Source organism: Leptodactylus fuscus, chromosome 11 (genome assembly GCF_031893055.1).
Source record: "Leptodactylus fuscus isolate aLepFus1 chromosome 11, aLepFus1.hap2, whole genome shotgun sequence".
NCBI classification, from domain to species: domain Eukaryota; kingdom Metazoa; phylum Chordata; class Amphibia; order Anura; family Leptodactylidae; genus Leptodactylus; species Leptodactylus fuscus.
In genome coordinates, this window is record NC_134275.1 from 20,481,017 (window position 1) to 20,502,164 (window position 21,148).

General features: G+C 44.6%; 2 protein-coding genes across 3 annotated transcripts in view; one reads left to right on the forward strand and one right to left on the reverse strand.

Annotated features, from left to right (window-relative positions):
* Nucleotides 1–21,148, reverse strand: part of ASTN2 (astrotactin 2) — a 481,865-nt gene that overhangs the window by 84,318 nt on the left and 376,399 nt on the right. The gene's annotated exons all lie outside the window — the stretch shown is intronic.
* On the forward strand, nt 3,826–16,713 carry TRIM32 (tripartite motif containing 32). 2 transcript variants are annotated; one of them, XM_075260067.1, is made up of 2 exons: nt 3,826–3,861; nt 14,178–16,713. In XM_075260067.1, the coding sequence occupies exons 1-2, from the start codon at nt 3,856–3,858 to the stop codon at nt 16,122–16,124; spliced, it is 1,953 nt and encodes a 650-aa protein (XP_075116168.1). In that variant the 5' UTR covers nt 3,826–3,855; the 3' UTR covers nt 16,125–16,713. The 2 variants fall into 2 exon arrangements, with proteins under 2 accessions (XP_075116168.1, XP_075116169.1); XM_075260068.1 differs by lacking the exon at nt 3,826–3,861 and adding an exon at nt 3,878–3,947.

The window sequence follows — 21,148 nt, forward strand, 5'->3', positions numbered from 1 at the left end:
CATCAGCTTTGTCCCTGTTTTATTGTATACTCAGCTCTGCTACAGCTGAGATGTAACAGAGTCCAGTATATGGCACAGCAGGGAGGAAACAGAATAGTAGATAGTATCTATCTACTCGCGAACTTCGCTCAACTTACCTGCACAGATGCACTGCCACTCCCCGTTCTTCTTGCTCCTCTTCTTTCTCCTTCACATGCCTTCAGAGCGCCTTGCGTGCCCCCTCCTCCCTAGATTAGTGTTAGAGATGCTGGGAGAAGGCGGGGCTTGTGGCTTAGGAGAGTGTGGGCGGGCACTGGGAGGGGAGACGTGAGTGATGCACTCACGTCTCCCCGCCCACACTCTCCTAAGCCACAACAAGCACTGTTTACTCCCATCATCTCTAACACTAGCCTAGGGAAGTGGGCGCGCGCACGGCGCTCTGAAGGCATGTCAATAAGAGAGGACCAGACCAAGAAGAACGGGGAGCAGCAGTGGATCTGTCAAGGTAAGTGGACACCAGGAGGGCTAAGTAGCCGGGGGATTTTTTTTTTAATCACTACACAGCGTGGAGTCCAAAAATTGAAACAATTTTTGGACTCCATTCTGTGTAGTGAATAGGATTTAAAATCCAATCTTCGATTATTCAAAAAAAATCCCATTGACTTGCATTGGGATCGGAATTGGGATCAGGTTCAAATGATCGGAAATCTGATTTTAAAAACAATCCTGAAATTTTAAGATCGGCTCATCCCTAGCAGGGAGTCAAAAATGAAAATTGAAAATCAAAAAATGCCTAAGGCAGGAAGGGGTTGATGTGACATCAATAGCAATCTAAAATAAAAATGTACCAACCTTTGAACAAAAAGGTGCCAGAAAAATACACCCTGAGTTTACACATCACAATAACCTTTTACTCACAGCTACATTTAGTCTGTGTGCTTTATTACTTATAATAGAAGAAATATCCAGATGGGCAAAAATTGAGTTTTAGAAGGTGTAATACACTGTTAAATTAAATGTGTTAAATATGTTTATTTGCTTGTACTGCTTTCCATCAATTGTGAATCAAACACTGTATTCCTGTATAAATTGCCTTCAGATATTGTGTTATGTCATGCCTGATGAAGGAACCTTATAGTAGTTCCGAAAGCTTGCAATATGTCATCATTTTTTGTTAGCCATTAAAAAAGGTATCAACTGCTGAGGACTCACAATCTTTACTGTTAAATTAGTAAAAGCAAGTTGGTCATGAAGGAGTTGCACAACATACCGTAATGACATGGCAGCTACTTGGGTGGAGGAGTATTAATACTATAGCACAGGATTTATAGTGAACATAATAGCCTATTATGAGAAGGACCCTACACTAAATAGGGGTCTATGTTTCCATAGGGGATTCATAACAGCAGCAAGGAGTTGTAACATCCATCTCTGTTTCCTCAGATGCCACCAAGCACAATTCGTTCTTTTTAGATAATAATAGCAGAACAAAAATACAGGTAGATCTTGAGATACCATTGTACTGTAATGTGTTTTCATGTCAGATTCCTATTTTAGGGTGGAACCTCTCCATAAGGGAGCCTTCACATGGAGTAAACGCTCCGCTCATTCTGAACGTAAACTCGTTCAGAGGGAGCGGCGTTAAAACAGATCTCATTGATTTCTATGGGTGCCGGCATACACGCGTATCACATTGAAAGCAATAGGTAAAAAAAAAAAGCGCCTCCCATTGATTTCAATGGGTAACGCGCGTATGCCGGCACTCATAGAAATCAATGGGATCTGTTTTAACGCCGCTCACTCTGAACGAGTTTACTCCCCTTGTATCTCATTTATCTATATGTATACCGCTATAAGATCATTTCATGGTTGTTTCACTTCAATTGTAAGACTAAAAAGGTGAAGGTAAAGGTGTAGTCCAAAGTGGTTTAGTGTCCTGCTGACATGTAAATATAATGCATATTATTTATAGAGGTGTCCTGTTTTTGTAAATAAATGTATTGTTTATAGAGATGAGCGAGTAGTACACAATCGAATACCTCCCCACCATAGGTATGCGTGTAAGCGGCTGAACACCAATATACTAACACCAATATTCACTATATATATATATATATATATATATATATATATACACACACACACACACACACATACATACATCATAGCTCCCAACCTTTCCGAATTCTGAGGGACATTCCCGATTTTAAACTCCTGTCCCGGGGTCCCGCACGTCCCATTCTGCCCCTGAAGTGTTTTGTATATTAACAAACTTTCCCTTGCTCACCACCCACTCTTATAACAGATAAAAGGTTGTAACTGGGATAAGAGCAGGTGGTGATGGGGGGAAAGCTTGTACTACTGTACTCAGCAGGACCTGGGTGACATCAGACGGTCACGTGACTAGGTAGGCGTGTCTTAGTATCCCGCGCAGTGCAGGAAGAGATGGACAGATGTGTAGTCTAAGGTACAGGCTGGGGGGAATGTGAGATGCAGGGTGGATTGTGGTGTGTGACGGAGAGATGTGGGGTTCAGGATATACTACAGGGTGCAGGGTGTACTGTGTGTGGGGGAGCTGTGAGATGCAGGTTGTACTATGTGTGTGATGGGGAAAAAATGTGGGGTGCAAGTTGTACTGTGTGTGATGGGGAGATAAGGGGTTTAGGGTGTACTGTGGGGGATGTGGGGTGCAAGGTTGACTGTGAGGGGGGAGAGATGTGGGATGCAGTGTGTACTGTGCAGGAGGAGATGTGGGGTGCAGGGTGTACTGTATGGGAGCAGATGTGGGGTGCAGTGTGTACTATGAGGTGCTTGGGTGTACTGTGAGGGGAGAGATGTGGCATGCAGGGTGTACCGTACGAGAAATGGGTGGGAATGGGTGGAGTCAATTTACCAGTGGGTGGGGTTAAATTTGCTGCAGCCCACTCACATTTGGTCCCTCTTTCTGTCTTTTGTGTATATATATATATATATATATATATCTTAATGGCGATACCTTCCCATTAGACATGATACACTACTATATACAGATAGGACAGAGCCTGGCACCTGCTTGTCTCCCTCTTTTCTGGTTATATTTGTTGAGATTGTTACTGTAAAATAGTGGCTATCACTACAAACCTTGGCCTGGTAATAAATATACCTTTAGTTTGGGCCCCCACATGGTGTAAACAGCGCAATGTGAGCACAACAAAAACCGCAGTGTTTTATAGTCCCTGCCAAATGGACTACTCTAGAATCCTATTCACACATTGCAGAAAACTACGCTCAGTGGAAATGCTGCAATCTCAAAACCCATCACAGTCTTAGAAATCGCAGCATGTCAATAATACCCAGGGAAGCGCCGGCAGTTTCCCTACAGGTATAACTGAAGCAAAGTGCTGAGGGGAAGACTACAATGCGTTTCTGTCACGGTTTTCCCTGCGGTGCTTCTTCGCTGCAGCCTGCTAGCTGGGGACCTGTTCACACCTGTGCATCGCCTTCTATTTTTACACAGTAATTGAGAACCGTGCAATACTGCATTTCCCCTGTGGTGGCGCTGTAATTCAAACTCTCTTGCAAATACCCCAAAACATGAAATCTGCTGGGGACCCTTCTGACAAAAAAAAAAACAAAAACAGGAGCGGAGGGCCCCTTTACTTTAAGAAGGTGACTGCTGCCACTTCTGACGCATTATTATATAATGTGTATACCGAGCACAGCCACACAGGCATCAACAACACGTCATTGACCGTCTGACCACGTGACCGATCTAAGTTTCCCGCTTTTTTTGCACAGGACCTCTCAGAACTACATCTCCCATGATGGCTTGGGAATGGAGCGGAAGTGACGTCAGCGCAAGGACTTTGACCCTATCTGGGGAGTGGCGCAGTATAGATGCAGGTGAGTGGCGATCCCGGTGTGTGAGCTGTGCGAGTCACGTGACGTGTGCGGTGCGGCTGCCGTAGTGTCAACACTGTGACCGCCAGGTAATAGCAGACAGCGGTGTGGTGTGAGCTGGGCGGGAGAGAAGCTGCGACAGGGAGCTCTCGTCTTGTGAGCAGATACATGCATGTGGACAGGTGCAGTGAGCACGTATAGATAGTACAGTGTCTATGGCACGTATAGATAGTATAGTGTCTATGGCACGTATAGATAGTACAGTGTCTATGGCACGTATAGATAGTATAGTGTCTATGGCACATACAGATGGTACAGTGTCTATGGCACGTATAGATGGTACAGTGTCTAGGGCACATATAGATAGTATAGTGTCTATGGCACATACAGATGGTACAGTGTCTATGGCACGTATAGATGGTACAGTGTCTGGCACGTATAGATGGTACAGTGTCTAGGGCACATATAGATAGTATAGTGTCTGGCACGTATAGATGGTAGTGTCTAGGGCACGTATAGATGGTACAGTGTCTGGCACGTATAGATGGTACAGTGTCTGGCACGTATAGATAGTATAGTATAACACCCATAGGGATGACTGCTGACAGTCGGGTCCATGTTCAGGAGACGGTCATGTGATGCTGGAGACAACAAACACATCTGCTTCTTCATTAATAATAAAGGGGCGTGGCTAACCCCTAATGACATCACATGTAAGGGTCGCCGCACAGACCCCTCATAGTCACCGCCATCCCAGAGCGTCAGTGCTGCACACACTAACGCCCCCTGGAGGCAATGGGGAATTTTCCACTAATAACCCTAAGGGTGCATGCACACTACGTAACGCCGGGCGTGTATGAGAGCCGTACACGCCGGCATTACAGCAGACTGCCGAGCACTTCCCATTCACTTCAATGGGAGCGCTTGTAACAGCGGCGTTTACGAGCGCTCCCATTGAAGTGAATGGGAAGTGCTCGGCAGCCCTGCTGTAACGCCGGCGTGTACGGCTCTCATACACGCCCGGCGTTACTCAGTGTGCATGCACCCTTAAGGCTGCGAATACTGTATACGCCGTGACCAATAGCGCTGTGTATTACAGTACCTGCATGGATTCTGACTAATCCCATCCAGACACGGCAGGAAAAAAAACTGCACCGGAAATGCTGCGATTTCCAAAACCTTTGTGTTTTTGTAAATCGCAGCATGTCCCCTGTACCTACGGAAATGCTGGTGTTTTCTGTATAGGTATAATGGAGACAGAAGGGGCGCGGAGTGTTTATGTGAAAACGGTGCAGAAAAAAATATGCAATATGCATCCTCCATGGTCTTTTCTGCAGCGTTATACTATACGCCTTATACTATACGAGAAGTCCATCAGAGGAGCAGAAGAATGGGAAAGCGGACGCGAATAGAGCCCGGGGCGTGTGACCGCACTCCCTATGCCGGTCTCCACGTCAGGCACTTGTGACATTGATCATGTTTCTACATGTCCACGTTACATGTCAGATTCCGCACCTGCCAGGCAGTATTTTCTGCCTCCCATTCACTTCAATGTCCTTTGATGGCAAAATTTGCAGATTCTGCAGTGGATTCCCCCCCCCTCCCCTTGCAGAGCTGCATACAGTGCGCTGGCTCTAGAGTTTCCACATGTGATTCACTGCATAGACGTTCAGATTTATATGGACCAACAAGCGGCACCGTGACTGGCATCAGCTGATCAGCGGGCACCTATTGGTGGTCTATACCTGCTGCTGTATGCAGATGAACAATCCCCATCAGTCTGCATTGGTTGGCAGCACATGGCATGTGTTAGGTTCTATATAAAGTATGTGTATGTGATCACCTAAAAAATCATTGTTCCCGGTCATTGGCCTGTGTAAGGGTGCCTTCACTCGGAGGAAAATGGCGCTGAATTTGGTGTGGAATCCGCGTCAGATTCAGCACTGGAAAAAAAAAAAAAGCCTCTCATTGACTTCAATGGGTTCTTTTTACTGCTAGGAACCCATTGAAGTCAATGAGAAGCCTTTTTTTTTTTTTTTTTCTTTAGCGCTGAATCTGACGCAGATTCCACACCAGTTCAGCGCCATTTTCCTCCATGTGAATTCACCCTTAAGCCGGGGCCCCACGGGGCATAAACACTGCGACTGCCCGCAACGGAGACGCTGCAGGAAAAATCGCTGCATTTTACAGTGCAAGTAAAGGAGATGGGATTCATGCGAATCAGCGGACAAGCTGCGATTTGCAAAGCCGTTGCGGTTTTCTTTTTTTCCATTCTTCTACAAATCTTACTAAGGGTAGGTTCACACAGAGTTTTTTGGTCAGGGTTTTGAGGCCGTGTCCACCTCAAAACCCTGACCAAAAAGACGGCTCCCATTGAAATCAATGGGAGCCGCTCAGGTCTTTTTTCCTGGAGCCATTTGTACCGGCTCCCGGAAAAAAGAAGCGAGGTGCTCATTCTTCAGGCGGAGTCGTCTCGCCATTCAGTCTGAAGATACTCCCTCCTCCCAACTAGACTCTAATTGGGCCTAATCCGGAGCGGAGTGCGCGGCTGGTGCAGTGCACCGGCTTTCAGTCGCGGCTACCCAGTTTTTGGATCGGAACCTGAGGCGGCCTCCGCTTCAGGTTATGATCCCAAAAACCCTGTGTGAACTTACCCTAAGGCCTCATACAAACAGAGCAATCCGGACTGAAAAATCCAATCAGTACATTATCTAGATTTCCCATCCTGAACCTAGTTGGGGGGATATCGGCACTCCATAAGGAGAGACCACCATTTAGGTGTGTGGAGTCTTAAGCCATGAGCGCTCCACTGCAAAGGAACATGGGAAGAATATGCAAATCTGACTTCCATGATGTAATTAGGGTGTCAGTGCCTCAGTCATGCAGCCCAATAGAGGGCGCTCCCTTTAACATCATGCCGACCTTCTCCGAGGCCTTTGTTTGCAATGATGTTGGGATTTTACCAGGTACAGTCTCTAAGCCAAGTACAGCTGTTTCTATGGAAGATAGAATTGCACATCCTCAGTGAGCGCCCTCTATTGGTGTGCACGACTGAGGCACTGACTTCCTAATTACATCATGGAAGACCGATTTGCAAAGAGTCCAGTCTCACAACTTGGTTTAGAAAATCTGTCTGCTGTTCGGATTTTCCAGTTTGGACTGTATGTGGAGCACAGATAAGATGCTGAGCTATACGTGTCAGCAGGATCTTATAGAACCAAGAATACCCTGCAGAAACCGATAAGCGGGGGTAGGGAGAATACATTTTCAGTCACAGAATATTCTGCAAGAAATTTGCATTTTGTCTAAATACTCTTACGCTCGGTTCACACCTGCATTTTGTGTTTGTGTTCTTCTGGTACGTCAGAGGACCGGAAAAATGGATTCGTTCTATGTCTGACTCACGCAAAGACTGAGGGACTATAATGATATCTGTCAAGTGTCCGTCAGATGTCTGTGCTATTTAACTGATATCTGCAGATGAAAAAAGTTTTGAATTTTTTTTAACCTGCGATTTCTGACGGATCTTCTCCAAGATAGATGTGACCGTAGCCTGGGCGATCCTCTATATATGTATGTCCTTGTGCTGAGCAGCTGCAGAAGAAACACTGATATATTTGCCCTTCTTTTTTGCTTAGGTTTTTTCTGATATAAAAAAAACCCCAGAAAAATGAAAAAAAATGAAAAATATGTATAACAAAAAAAAAAAAGCAGACCTTTGAATAAATTGAAGGAAAAAGAAATGTTATAGCCCTCAAAACCACATATACGAAAAAAAATAAAATGTGTTCGGTCCTGAAATGGTTAACCCCAAATCAATTTTTCATACTGATGACGTATGTGAATTGTGGGGGTCCCCGGACCACGCACAGATTTCCCGTTGCAGGTAGTTGCAGCTGAGATTCTCCTTATAAGCTGCCAAGATTGCCGTATTGCTTATAAAATAGCCATCATAACTACAGTCATAACTACAAAGTCATAACTACAGTGGGAATTTGAGCTTTATGTGTAACAGAATATCATTTGATACCATTTTTCTATGTGGTATAAAACCAGAGATACAGCCATATGAAATCCGCCCCTTTTTGGTAAATGCTACAGCTCTACGTACTGCATTGAGTCCATGTGTACGGACAGTCTCCTGGCGTTGCTTAGTCGGACCATTGCTTATTGGAACTTTACAGACGGCTTTCTATTAAAAGAAAGTTAGATAGGTTATATAAGTATATTACAAAAATGTTCAGGGTCAAAGCACATGATGTGAAATCCCCAATCCGTTGTATGTGGTTGCTGTTTGCCAGTCCCCTTGTGTGTTAAAACTGAGTTTTTTTGCAGGTGGATTTTGACACACAATCCTCCTCAAAATCCATCTGCAAAAATGGCTCCCGTTGACTTCAGTGGGAGCTGCTAGCTAGTAGAGGAAAAAAGAAGCGGCATGACCTATCTTGCTGCGGATTCCGCGGCTCGAGACACGCTCCTGTTTAGGCCCAATTATTCGGACCTAGTCAGGAGCGGGATGCCGCGATGGAATACCAATACTGCATCGGCATTTTGTCGTGGCTAGTCGTGCGGAATGTTCACAGGGAAGAAAAAGTTTCTGCGACCTCTAAAGCCCCATTCACACGGGGCAAGAATGAGTGGATTTTGGCGCGGAATCCAAGTCATAATCCGCCCCCTTACAATAGCGGTCTATGTTGACCACTAGCGCTCTTCTTTTTTTTTTTTTTCCGTGAGCGGCATGTTTATCTTTCTTCAAGCGGATTCCGCATCCGCCTCACGATAGCACTCTCCGGACTGGGCCTATTCATTTGGGCCTACGCCGGACTAGAGTGCCGCCACTGTTGGAAGTCGCAGCAGCGGATTTTGTCCCTATTCTGACGTGGCTTCCCGTGTCCGAATCAGGACCAAAATCTGCCATCCGTGCCCTGTGTGAACTGGGCCTAAAAAGGACACTCCTAGATGCCAGACTTGTCAGTAAGCACCAATCCTCCAGTCAGTGGTGTCTAATGTTCTAGATGTTTCGCTACATTTTGATCTGTTCTCATATTGGTGTAGTTTTTGTTCAATAATTTATGACTTTCGCTCACAGCTGTGGAGTCGTAGAACAAAAGTTTCCAACGCCTACTTCATGACAAAATGATAAATAATTTTTACTGACATCCTTAATTGTATCATATAATTAATATAAAGCATAGCTTCTTACATAATTACTTTGCATTCACTTATCTTTCTGACTACGGCTATCTGCTATTTAGGAAGGCGTCGCTGACTCACCGCCCTGCTTTCGCCCTTTTTCTCAACATGTTCTAAGATATGGGGGGGAGGGGTGAAGAAAATGTCTGCGGCCTCCTGCAGCCTGACAGATTTATCGCAATTTTTGCTAGAAAGTGACTGAAATCGACTGGCTTAAGTCTATGCCACCTCAACACTGGCACCAATATATTTTTTTGAGGTCCATCGCAGGACCTGAGGGATGGATTAATGGATGGATTTTTCTATTGACCCATAACAGGGACCCCAGGTATGAGGTCCATCTGGTATCTGTCATCGCTCAACAAAAAAGTCAGGCTTGCGTGACTTTATCTTCAGGCTGAAATTGTGTCGGATAAACTCTGACACTTAGGGTATGTTCACATGTCGGAAACCTTTTCCGCCGTGTGACTTTCCTAGTCGCAACGAGATACCGATGTAGTGCGTCCTGATTTAGGCCTGAATGAACGGGCCTAATCAGGAGTGTGTCTCAAGCCGCGGACATCCCCTGGAATCCGCTGGAAGATAGGACATGTCGCTTCTTTTTCCCGCTAGCTGTAAAAAGTCACTAGTGGAATAAAAAAGCAAGGGACTCCAATTGAAATGGATGGGAGGCTTTTTTACAGGTGGATTCCGCCTCAAAATCCGCCTGCAAAAAAACTCTCCTGAGACTGGCGTATAAAATGCCAGTCTTAAAGGGGCTCTATCAGCAAAATCATGCTGATAGAGCCCCACATATGCGTGAATAGCCTTTAAAAAGGCTATTCAGGCACTGCTAAATTTATATTAAACTACCCCCCCCCCCCCCCGTTTTAAAATAAAACCCTAAAACAGAATGTGATAAACTTACCCATCGTGCACGGTGGCCAGGCATTCAGGGTCCGCCGTCTTCTTCATCCACGCCTCCTCTTCCTGCGATGTCCTCGGGTCCCGTCTTCCTCCGGCGCTCGCCAACTGACATTGCTTAAAAAAATGGCCTGGGCGCATGCGCAGTAGCCATAGTAGAAGCAGCATGCTACTGCGCATGCGCCCAGGCCTTTAATAAATTCTCCCAAGGTCTTCCGGTTCCGTCTCCTGCAGTTGCGCCATTTCCGTCCACCTGCAGACTTGACTGTGATATTCTAAAAACCTCATCGCAGAGTTGTCACCCAACCCACCGGACATCTAAAACCGTCAAGCAGTCAGCAAGCGGTTAATACGTACGTTGGTCAGGTAGACACATAAATACGCTATTATGACACTGTTGCACTGGACCCTTCCTTGGGGAACGTTTCTTGCTTATGCAAGACCGACATAAACTCTACGTGAGATGTTTCTTTTTAGCGACACCAGCAGTTTTACGGAATAAAGACGTGTCGTTAATTTAGGTGAAGCGACAGAATTCTTCACTAGGACGGCGCTCGCTTCTGCACACATTGCTAATTCTAGGCTCCAGGTGATGCACGGTAACAAGCAAACATAACAGGTCACGTATTAGTTATGCACGGCTTGTATGTAATTCCACAGCTGGAGAGCGCCCATAATATTAACACGTTTCCTCGCGCCGTTTCCAAAGCATGACCCGAGGTGAACAATTTATCTGTTAGCAAAAAGGAATATTGTAGCTGCCAATAGATCTCTTGTTTTGAGCTCTAAATTATGTAGCTAAATTGCTGTTATCGCATGGAGCTGCCGGCAGGGTAGAGCTGTAAGTGTTCAACTGTGAGATTAGCTAAGACGCAGCTATGCATTGCTTCTCTCTATTAGTTTTGCCTCCATGTTTCTTAAATTGTCACTGCATACACCGCTTTCCATGATCTGAATTCTCAAATAGCTTTGTTAGATTAGCTATTTAAAAGTAGGTACTCATGCTGAATCCTCAATGTCACCCGTTCCTCCCAGTCCTCCTCCTCCTGCATTTCCTGACAAAGTTGCCATGCCTTGAGAATATGCAGCTCATTGTGTATGAGCACAGTCCAGTTACATTAATGTGGCCACCTGTCAAAATCCAGAATAACCCCCCTTTGGTAGAGCGGACCGCCGCGAGACGTGCAGGAAGAGAGGGGATGTTGTGATGATGGTCACTGGGATGTTGAGCCATGCCGACTCCAGTGCCGTGGCCAGCTGCGCTAGGTTACGCGGTTGAGCATCCATGGCGCGAAGAACCCGATCGAGGTGGTCCCACAGATTCTCAATTGGGTTCAAGTCCGGGGAATTTGCTGGCCAAGGGAGTACGGTAAACTCATCCTGGTTCTCCTCGGACCACGCACGTACACCGCGAGCTTTATGACACGTCGTAGATGCCATCATCCTGAGGAAAAACAATTTGCATGTAGGGGTGAACATGGTCCGCAAGGATAGATGCATACTTGTGTTGATCCATCGTGCCTTCCACAATGATGAGCGCACCCAGATGGCTGGTGACACGTGTCTTCTGCGATTGGTTATTTAACGTTGATGTCAAAAGTAGGCGGTGGTCACATTAATATGACTGGACTGTGTAGATGTACAAGTATATATACAACTACAAGAGCATTTGTACGGTCAGACGCTGATGTTAGATGACAGGCTCTGGCTCGCAATCTCCATTCTAATTCATCGCCCAGGTGTTTGATGGCTTTGAGGTGAGGCTCAAAACCAACTTCACCCAACTATGTTTTTATGGACTTTGAGTTGTGCACAGAATACGGTCATGTTGGAAAAGAAAGACATCTTCTCCAAACTGTTCTTAGCCCTGGTTTACACTAGCTCATGTATTCCGTCTAGGGAGAGTCCACATGGAGACAATGTATTAATGATACAAATATTGCCAGAACATCAAAAGTTCTGCAGAAGTTTAGTTAAAGCTGAGTGAAATCCTATTACAGCACTGAATAGGAGAATGTAACCTTTGCTTTCCCTGACAGTCGGTATAGGGAGAAAGCTGGAAATTACAGTACGCGTCCTTCCAAGTGTGCGTATGTGTTCAAGTGCTGTATGTGAACATTCTGTATAGAAATGATCTACATAAAATGTCAATTATTTTCCGAAATTCTTTGCATTACTCATATTTTCTGGATCCTGAATTACATTCGGTTTCATCTTCGCAATTGAAAGCTGTTTTGTCTGCAGACACATTCCAAATGGTTTAGTGAAGTTCTTCTAATATTACAGGGACAATGTTTGTCGTCAGACTACCGTATAATGTCATGCAATCTTAGGGGAGACGTTGAGCTAGCAAAGAATGTTGCATTCTGAAGCCTGCCGAATTGTAAATGTATCTACAAAGTTATCCAACTGTTTGTGAACACATTCTAGATGGAAACTACAAAGTGGTGATCAAACATTTCAGATGTGGAGAAAGTGGCGCCTTTTCCCACTAACCCCTGTATTTACCAGGGCTGGGGAGTTGGCAGCCCAATCCACTGACTCCGACTCCTATGTTATAGGGTTCACTTGGGATTTTTTGGACCGGATTTTGATTTGGAAATTCGCCTCAGAATCTGGTCCAAAAAACGACTGTCGCCCATTCTGGATTAGCAAATGAATGGGCCTAGTCAGATGGGAGTGTCGCGCCGCGGTTGCCCATGGCTTATTCAGCTGCAGAATCTGCAGCAAGAAAGGGCAGGTCGCTCCTTTTTTCCGCGAGTGGCAAGAAACCGCTGGTAGAAACAGGAAGTGAATGGCTCCCATTGAAGTCAGTGGGAGGCGTTTTTTTTGGACCGGATTCTGAGGCTGATTCCGCGTCATAATCCGGTCCAAAAAACCCTGTGTGAACCCAGTCTAACTCTTTCATAAGTGGTTGACTGCCAAGGTCAGTCAGAAGCAGAAAAAAAATCCTCAAATTCATGAAAAGGAGTCTGTCGGCACCAATGTATTTTTCTCTTGTACTGATGAATTGAATCCTTATTAGAGATGAGCGAGTACTGTTCGGATCAGCTCATCTGAACAGCATGCTCCATAGAAATGAATGGATGCACCTGGTACTTCTGCTTTGACGGCGGCCGGCCGCTTAACCCCCTGCGTGCCGGCTACGTCCATTCATTTCTATGCGAGCGTGCTGTTCGGATCGGCTGATCCGAACAGTACTCGCTCATCTCTAATCCTTATGACAGTAATTATGTAACAAACCATACTTCTAATTAAATATACAATATAATTAATTTCATTTTGAGTCAAACGTTTTTTTTCCAGCTAAAAATTACATTGATACTTTAACCCTTTTTTTTTTTTTTTGCTATTGTTTGGGGTTTGTTTTTTTTTTTGTAATCTACTTTATCCTATCTAACTTGCTTTTTTATTATAAAACAGGCCGTAACATTCTCCTTACTAACCCTCTAACTGAGCTATATCTAGGGAAAGTCTGTATACATTTGTATTGTAAACATGCAGAGCTGTAGCATTTACCAAAGGGGGGGGGTCACTTCAAATGGCTGTATCTCTGGTTTTATATCACTTACATGCTGCCAAAGTTGCAGCACTAGCTATAACAGCGCCTGAGAGTTAAAAATGCAATCGGGAATTTTTCAGCATACTGCATATAAAATCACATTCCCAACTGAGTTTTTAACTAGTGAGATCTTTAATTTTTTATAGCTTCTTCAGCTCTACGTGTTGCATTGAGTACTGGTGTAGAGACAGCCTCAGTTAGGGCGGGTTCACACCTGCGCCCGGTCTCCGCTTTGCAGGTTTCCGTCTTCTGCCCCGAGAAACTGGACAGGAGACGGAAACCGGCAATCAGTTTTCAAACCCATTCACTTGAATGGGTTTGCAAAGTAACCGCCCATGAGCGTCTTCTGCCTGGGTTTTTTTTTAACCAGACATAAAGTCGGACATGCAGGACTTTGTGTCCAGTTAAAAAAAAAACAAAAAAAAAAACAGTCTTGCCGTGGAGACCAGAAGATGTTCACGGACGGGCAGACACCGGCTGCCGGGTTTCCGTCTCCTGTCCAGTTTCTTGGGCAGAAGACGGAAACCCACAAAGCGGAGACCGGGCGCAGGTGTGAAAACTTTAACTATAACAATATCTTGTCTATAGCCAACAGTTAAAAAAAAAATAGTCATAGGCTGACCTATGAAAATTTTTTAAAAAGATCTGTTTCTCTCCTCAGGATACCATGGCTTCTGCCCCATCTGTGAATGTCGATGGCCTTCGAGAAGTGCTTGAGTGTCCCATATGTATGGAGACCTACACTGAGGAACAGTTGAGGCCAAAGCTCTTGCAATGCGGCCACACCACATGTAAACAGTGCCTTGACAAGCTCTTAGCCAGTACTATTAATGGAGTGCGCTGTCCATTCTGTAGTCGGGTAACCCGTGCTACAAATTCATCTCAGTTGACTGATAACTTGACCGTTTTAAAAATTATGAACACTGCAGAACTGGGCCAGGCCGTCATGGGGTTAATGTGCAAGATGTGCAACCAAAGGCTGCCAAGGAAATACTGCAAAAATTGTGCCGTGGTGATTTGTGAAATGTGTGGAGAAGAGGCCCATCTTCCTCCAGATCACATTGTACTTTCAATGGCCGACGCTGCCAATGAGCGTCGGCAAAGCATTCAAGAGAAGCTGTCTAGTCTCAGACAGTCCATTCAGGACCTGCAGAAAAGAAAATCCTCTCTAGACAGTCTTTCCTCACATGTAAAGTGCAAGTACAAATTAGTGATGCAAGATTACAGTAAAGAGGAGATCAATGTGCAGGAGGAGTTGGCCCGCTCACGCAAGTATTTTACCTCCTCTTTGTACGAGGTAGAAAAATTCAACAGTCAGGTCCTAGACGAGCAAGCGTATCTTCTCAACGTAGCCGAAGTCCAGATTGTGTCAAGGTGTGACTACCTTATACTAAAGATGAAACAGGCAGATTTAACTCTCTTAGAAGAGTCTCTCGAAGAAGAGGAACCCAACTTAATAGCTAACTTACCACAAAACCTTATACTGCAAGATGTAGAGTTTCTCAAGGTGGGGCATGTTGGTCCTGTTCAGGTAGGTCAAGTGGTCAAGAAGCCCCACAATGTAAATTTAGATGACCCTAACCCAGATGGGTTTCCCATGGCTATGAGCAATGACGTGGAGACATTGCCAGTAGATGTTAGCCATGTAGAACCTTGCACGTCAACGCCCATTGTCCAACTTGCAGATGCTGCATGTAGTTTACAACAATGTCAGTTTCTGAGGAAGATGGGATCGAAAGGTAATATGCCAGGAATGTTTAATTTACCGGTCAGTATCCATGTCACGGCCCTGGGGGAGGTGCTTGTTGCTGACCGAGGTAACTGCAGGATTCAGGTTTTCAACAGGAAAGGCTTTTTGCGAGAAATAAGACGAAGCCCTACCGGAATCGATACTTTTGTGCTAAGTTTCCTCGGCGCGGATCTTCCTAACCTGATTCCGTTATCGGTAACCATGAATTGCCATGGACTAATAGGAGTGACCGACAACTACGATAATTCGGTAAAAGTATATACAATAGAAGGACATTGTATTGCCTGCCACAGAAGCCAACTAAGCAAGCCATGGGGCATCGCTGCCATGCCTACGGGTCAATTTGTGGTGACTGATGTAGAAGGAGGCAAGATATGGTGCCTGACTGTAGACCGGAGCCTTGGTGTAGTCAAATATAGTCGGCTTTGTAGTGCCGTGCGGCCAAAGTTTGTAACGTGCGACCAGCAAGGGACTGTGTACTTCACTCAAGGACTAGGTCTGAACTTGGAGAACCGTCAGTATGAGCATAATCTTGAAGGAGGCTTTTCTATCGGCTCAGTGGGAGCCGATGGGCAACTGGGTCGTCAGATTAGTCACTTCTTCTCGGAGAACGAAGACTTCCGTTGCATTGCAGGAATGTGCGTGGGGGCTCGGGGAGACTTAATAGTGGCCGATAGCGGCCGGAAAGAAATTCTGCATTTTCCCAAAAGCGGAGGGTACAGTGTATTAATCAAAGAGGGCTTGACCTGTCCTGTCGGGGTGTCTGTGACTCCTAAGGGACAGCTCTTGGTGCTGGATTGTTGGGATCATTGTATTAAAATTTACAGTTACCATACCCGCAGGTATTCGTCACCTTGAAGCAAACGGCTACGCGTCCTGTACGTTGTAGAGAGTCTTTAATACGGCACTTTAAAAAAGAAAATGCCCTCTATGCACACCAACCTGCATTTTCCAATTCACCTACGAGTCCTGCTCAGGAGGAGCCGAAATTGTACCCTATAACCACTGACGGGCGCAGAATACATTCATCTCGCACCGCTAAAATGAGGCTTTTAACATATAGTAGAGGCTTTCAGGTGTCATCGCTTGAAAGGAATCAATATTCTTGTCTTTATTGTAGGTAGTATTGCTGCAACATTATATTCTAGTTTACGATATCAGCTCTTATCGTGTCAGCTATTCTTTCCATATCGACTGGTAAAACATTTCTTGCGAACGGAGGAAAAAAGAGCCGTTCTAAAACCATCAATGGGCTGACCTCGTCTTTGTTCCGGGCATAAAGGAAGAATAGTTGGCGTCTGGATTTTCCATTCAGTGCTTTGTGCATCGGGTATTTTTCATTCTTAATTTTGCAGTGATTTACATCCCAGTGCGATGTATGCAGACCGTAAGTCTTCTGTGCACTTTACCATATATAGAAAATAAAATGGATAGGACTAGGTTCACACTGTGTGATTGACGCTGCTTTTTTTTTTTTTTTTTTTTTTTTTTCAATGCTAAAAATGTATTCTATCCTAAAGAGATGAGAAGTATCACTATAAAGGATAAAATGTATGTGTCGTCCAAGCGGCGTTCACCGTTTTTGTAGAACTAGCAGCAGCGCTCTAATCTATCAATGTTACTCTGTATGATGACTATGTATGTAAAAACGTGATACTGCCATCGGAGTCGTGAAAACCTTCTTGTGCTTGGTTTTTTCTATATTTCAGGTTGGGTTGCTTTATGTTTCCTGACATGCCCATGAGAGGCATTCGTGACATTAAAGGAACACTAGACATAGCGAGGTTCTAAAAACACGGAAATATCCCCTTAATACTAACTGACCATTCTCATTTTCTTCTTTTAGAATTACAACTTAGAGATATATGTTTAGAAATCTTTGTGCCCCTAACATCTTAGCCATGTTCCCTCGCATTCCTGTATCTGGCTGTGAGACCACTGGCTGCAGCAGGAGCCTCTCCCCGCTGGTCTGTTTGCAGTAGGAAAGGGCACTTTCTCTCAGTACGTAGTGTTTCTTTCCTTTAGGTTGAGTTCACACAAGTTTTTTGGTCAGGAATCTGCCTCAAAATCCTGAGCAAAAAACGCCTCACCATACAGTCCTATGTAATTTTTTATTTTTTTTTCCTGCTAGCAGTTTTGTCCATTCTTCAGGCAGATTCCGCCTCAGGAAATCAATACAAGTCAATGGGAGGCGGAAAAACCGCTAGCAAAAGCAGCCTCAAAAAACGCCAGGCAGATTTTCCGCCTCCCATTGACTTGCATTGATTTTTTTTTTTTTTTTCAGGGGGAAACGCGTAAAAAAAAACGCCTCATGAATTTTCCTGAAGCCGATTTTTCCTGCCCAAAAAACTGTGTGAACTCAGCCTTTAGGGTAAGTCCACAGAGATTTTTGGTCCAGAACCTGAAGCTGCCTCTGCCTCAGGTTCCGGACCAAATGCCGGGTAGTCACAACTGAATGCCGGTGCACTGCATTGGCATCCAGCCGCGCACTCTGCTCTGGATTAGGCCCAATCAATGGGCCTAGTCTGGAGGAGGGAGTGTCTTCAGGCCGAATTGCGAGGTGAAATGGCCTGAAGAATGAGCATCTCACTTCTTTTTTCCGGGAAGAAACGGCTCCTGGAAAAAAAAACTCCTGAGCGGCTCCCATTATTTTTAATGGGAGCCGTCTTTTTGGGCAGGGTTTTGAGGCGGATACGGCCAAAATACTCCGTGTGAACTTAACCTAAGGGATTTAGCGATCATTTAAAGGTAGCAATAACTACTTTCTGGTACTGAAGGGAGTTGGAGTAGTGGGCTCCAGCCGCACATTTAGCCCCCTTCCAATTGTTTCTGACTCCTTTCTTATTAAGAACCACCTTCTCTATAAAGCATACTAAGGGTCCATTCACACGGAGTAACGGCAGGCGTTTTTTCTGTGTATTTTGTGTGTATTTTTACAGCTGTAAAAAGCAGTCTCCATTGAGTTCTATAGTAAAATACGCCTGTATTTTTACGTCCGTAATTTTACGGATGTAAAATTACGGATGTAAAATTACGGACGTAAAAAAACGCCAGCATTTTACTATAGAACTCAATGGAGACTGCTTTTTACAGCTGTAAAAATACACACAAAATACACACAAAAAACGCCTGCCGTTACTCCGTGTGAATGGACCCTAATACAGTAATTGGAATATGGGATGCAATCCCTGTATTACTAACCTACTATGTACCTTTTGAGTATACAACATAGGGGATGAGCATTGCTGAAATACGGTGATGTGCACGATCCCTAGGTTTTATAGAGCTGTAATATGTCACATTTAGAAGAGGGGTGAATACTTCAGTAATGGTAGGGTCACAATACTGTTATTAATGTCCATGGCTGTCAACCAACATGAAGTGACCAATGCAGGTGGAGCCCCCTCCATCATTTTTTTTTTTTTTACTTTTTTTGACTAAAAAAATCCATGCAGGATTGTTAATAAAGCTTTCATCATGTTCTTTATATTAAGAGTCACTGGGAACGGACACGGAGGGAGGGGGACTCTGTGTCCATCACTCCTATGGTGTATGAGAACAATGGACGCTAATAACGGCAGTGTGAATGTTCCCTAACGCATGCAGCCTGCACAGATAGATAGTATGCATGACCAGATGATTGGAATTTTTTTTGCCATAGAAAATCATTAGAGCTGTCTTTTTTTTTTTTTAATATACAAATGTTAGGCAGTGTCACTGTTTGAGGGGCGTAGTGATAGGGCCCATTCACTCGGAGTAATGTGCCGCGTGACCTGGCACGTATACGGCGTGTGAGATTTTGAGTGCCGTATACTCTCATTGATTTCATTGGGAGCTTGGATCGTATACGCCGCATGATTATGCGGACGCATAAAGTAGTGCTGGGGTCCCATCAATTCCTAGTAACTAACTGCATGTCTTAGTCTTATGCGCTCACATTTTCAGATGGGAATAACTGTTTTAAGTTTAGGGTCACAAATCCCTACCTACTTGTGTGTGACTGTGATCACAGGGGCTCAGAAACTGTATGGCTCTGTTCTCACGGAGTAACGCGCCGCTCATATAGGGCTAGTTCACACGGGGACATGGAGGCAGATTTTGACAGCGGAATCCACGTCATAATCTGCCTCCATATAATGGTAGTCTAAGTAGACTGCTAGCTTTTTTTTTTTTTTTTTTCTTTAACGCTAGGCGACATGACCTTTAGCAATAGAAAGCAATAGAAGTGAATGGGAAGTGCAAAACGTGCATTTTTTGTGACCCGTTCTCTTTAAGGCATGGGAAAACCGCCTAGCCTTGCTGGAAGCGTTTTTTTTACAAAAAAAAAACCGCTCCACAAAAAGCGGGCCAAGGTAAAAAAAAATGCTTCCTAAGTAGGAAGCGTTTTTTTCCGGTGCCAAAATAAGCCACACATAATTTACGTGTGAACTAAGCCTTAGACACGTGTCAGAGTGCGGCACTTCAAAACAGATCCCATTGATTTCAATGGGTGCCAGCTACTCATTGAAATCAATTGGAGGCTTTGTAACCCATTGATTTCAATGTGTTACGCACATAAGCCGGCACCCATTGAAATCAATGGAATCTGTTTTGAAGCGCCGCGCTCTGACACGTGTATACGTGTCTATATGAGCGGTGTGTTACTCTGTGAGAACGGAGTCTACCTGTGCAAGAACCAGGGTGGGATTGACAGCAATCCTTCCGCTGCAAAGACCAGTGTTAGAGAAGGGGTTTGATGGGTTAATGTGGCAACTGCAGCAGAGATCTGGCATCAGAATCTGCATGGTATAAATACTCAGTACCATTAGGGTAAGTTCACACAGGGGTGTGGCCTTAAAATCCTGATCAAAAAGACGGCTCCCATTGAAATCAATGGGAGCCGCTCAGGTCTTTTTTTCTGAGAGCTGTTTGTTCTGGCTCCCGGAAAAAGAAGCGGCATGCTCATTCTAAAGGCCGATTTGCCTTGCGATTTGGCCTGAAGACACTCCCGACTAGGCCCATTCATTGGGCCTAATCCGGAGCGGAGTGCATCGGCATTCAGTCACAGCTACCCGTTTTTTGGTCCAGAACTTGAGGCGGCCTCCACCTCAGGTTCCGGATCAAAAAACCCCGTGTGAACTTGCCCTTATAGTAGTGATCAGGTGGTCACTGCTGAACGACCACAAGGGGACCTGTATAAGTTGGGTACCTGATTTTAACACCATATGGTAATGAAAGCAATGAACCATAGCAATTCTTTTGCAAATTGTGTCAAAAACTTACATCCAAAAAACCAAGCCCCAGAAAAAAAATACAGCTTTTCCCACAAAACAAGCTACATCATTGGGGAAAAAAAATCTCTTGTCTCTATATCAGAATGTGGCAATGCAAAGATCACTTTATGAGCTATAAAATAACCTGTTTTTTGACAAAACAAAAAAACTAAAAATAAAAAATGGTGAAATTTTATATTGTTTTGTTGTTCATTATGCCTTCACCCAACAAAAATGAAGATCTGATCAACGTTGTAATATTTTTTTGGACTTTAAGTAACATCATAGTCATAACCATATGCCGCAATAGAATGGAGCTGACACACTGAGGTCCTTGTTGGTCCAAAAAGAGTGGAGGGGTGAGTGCCACTTACTTTAGTATTCTAAGGTAGGAAAGGGGGTTGCTAGCTAACAGTGCTCCTTCTGCACTTTTAGGGGAGATCTACTAAGCAAAATGCACCAGAGTTATGGAGTACTTTGCACTAAATATCTGTCTATGGCTGGGTTCACACAGGGTTTTTTTTGGTCTAGAACCTGAGGCGGAGATCAATGAGTAGGAGAATGGGTGGAGATCACAAAAAAAATCACAACATCTGGATTCCAAAGGGCAGTTTGGAAGTGCACTGGGAA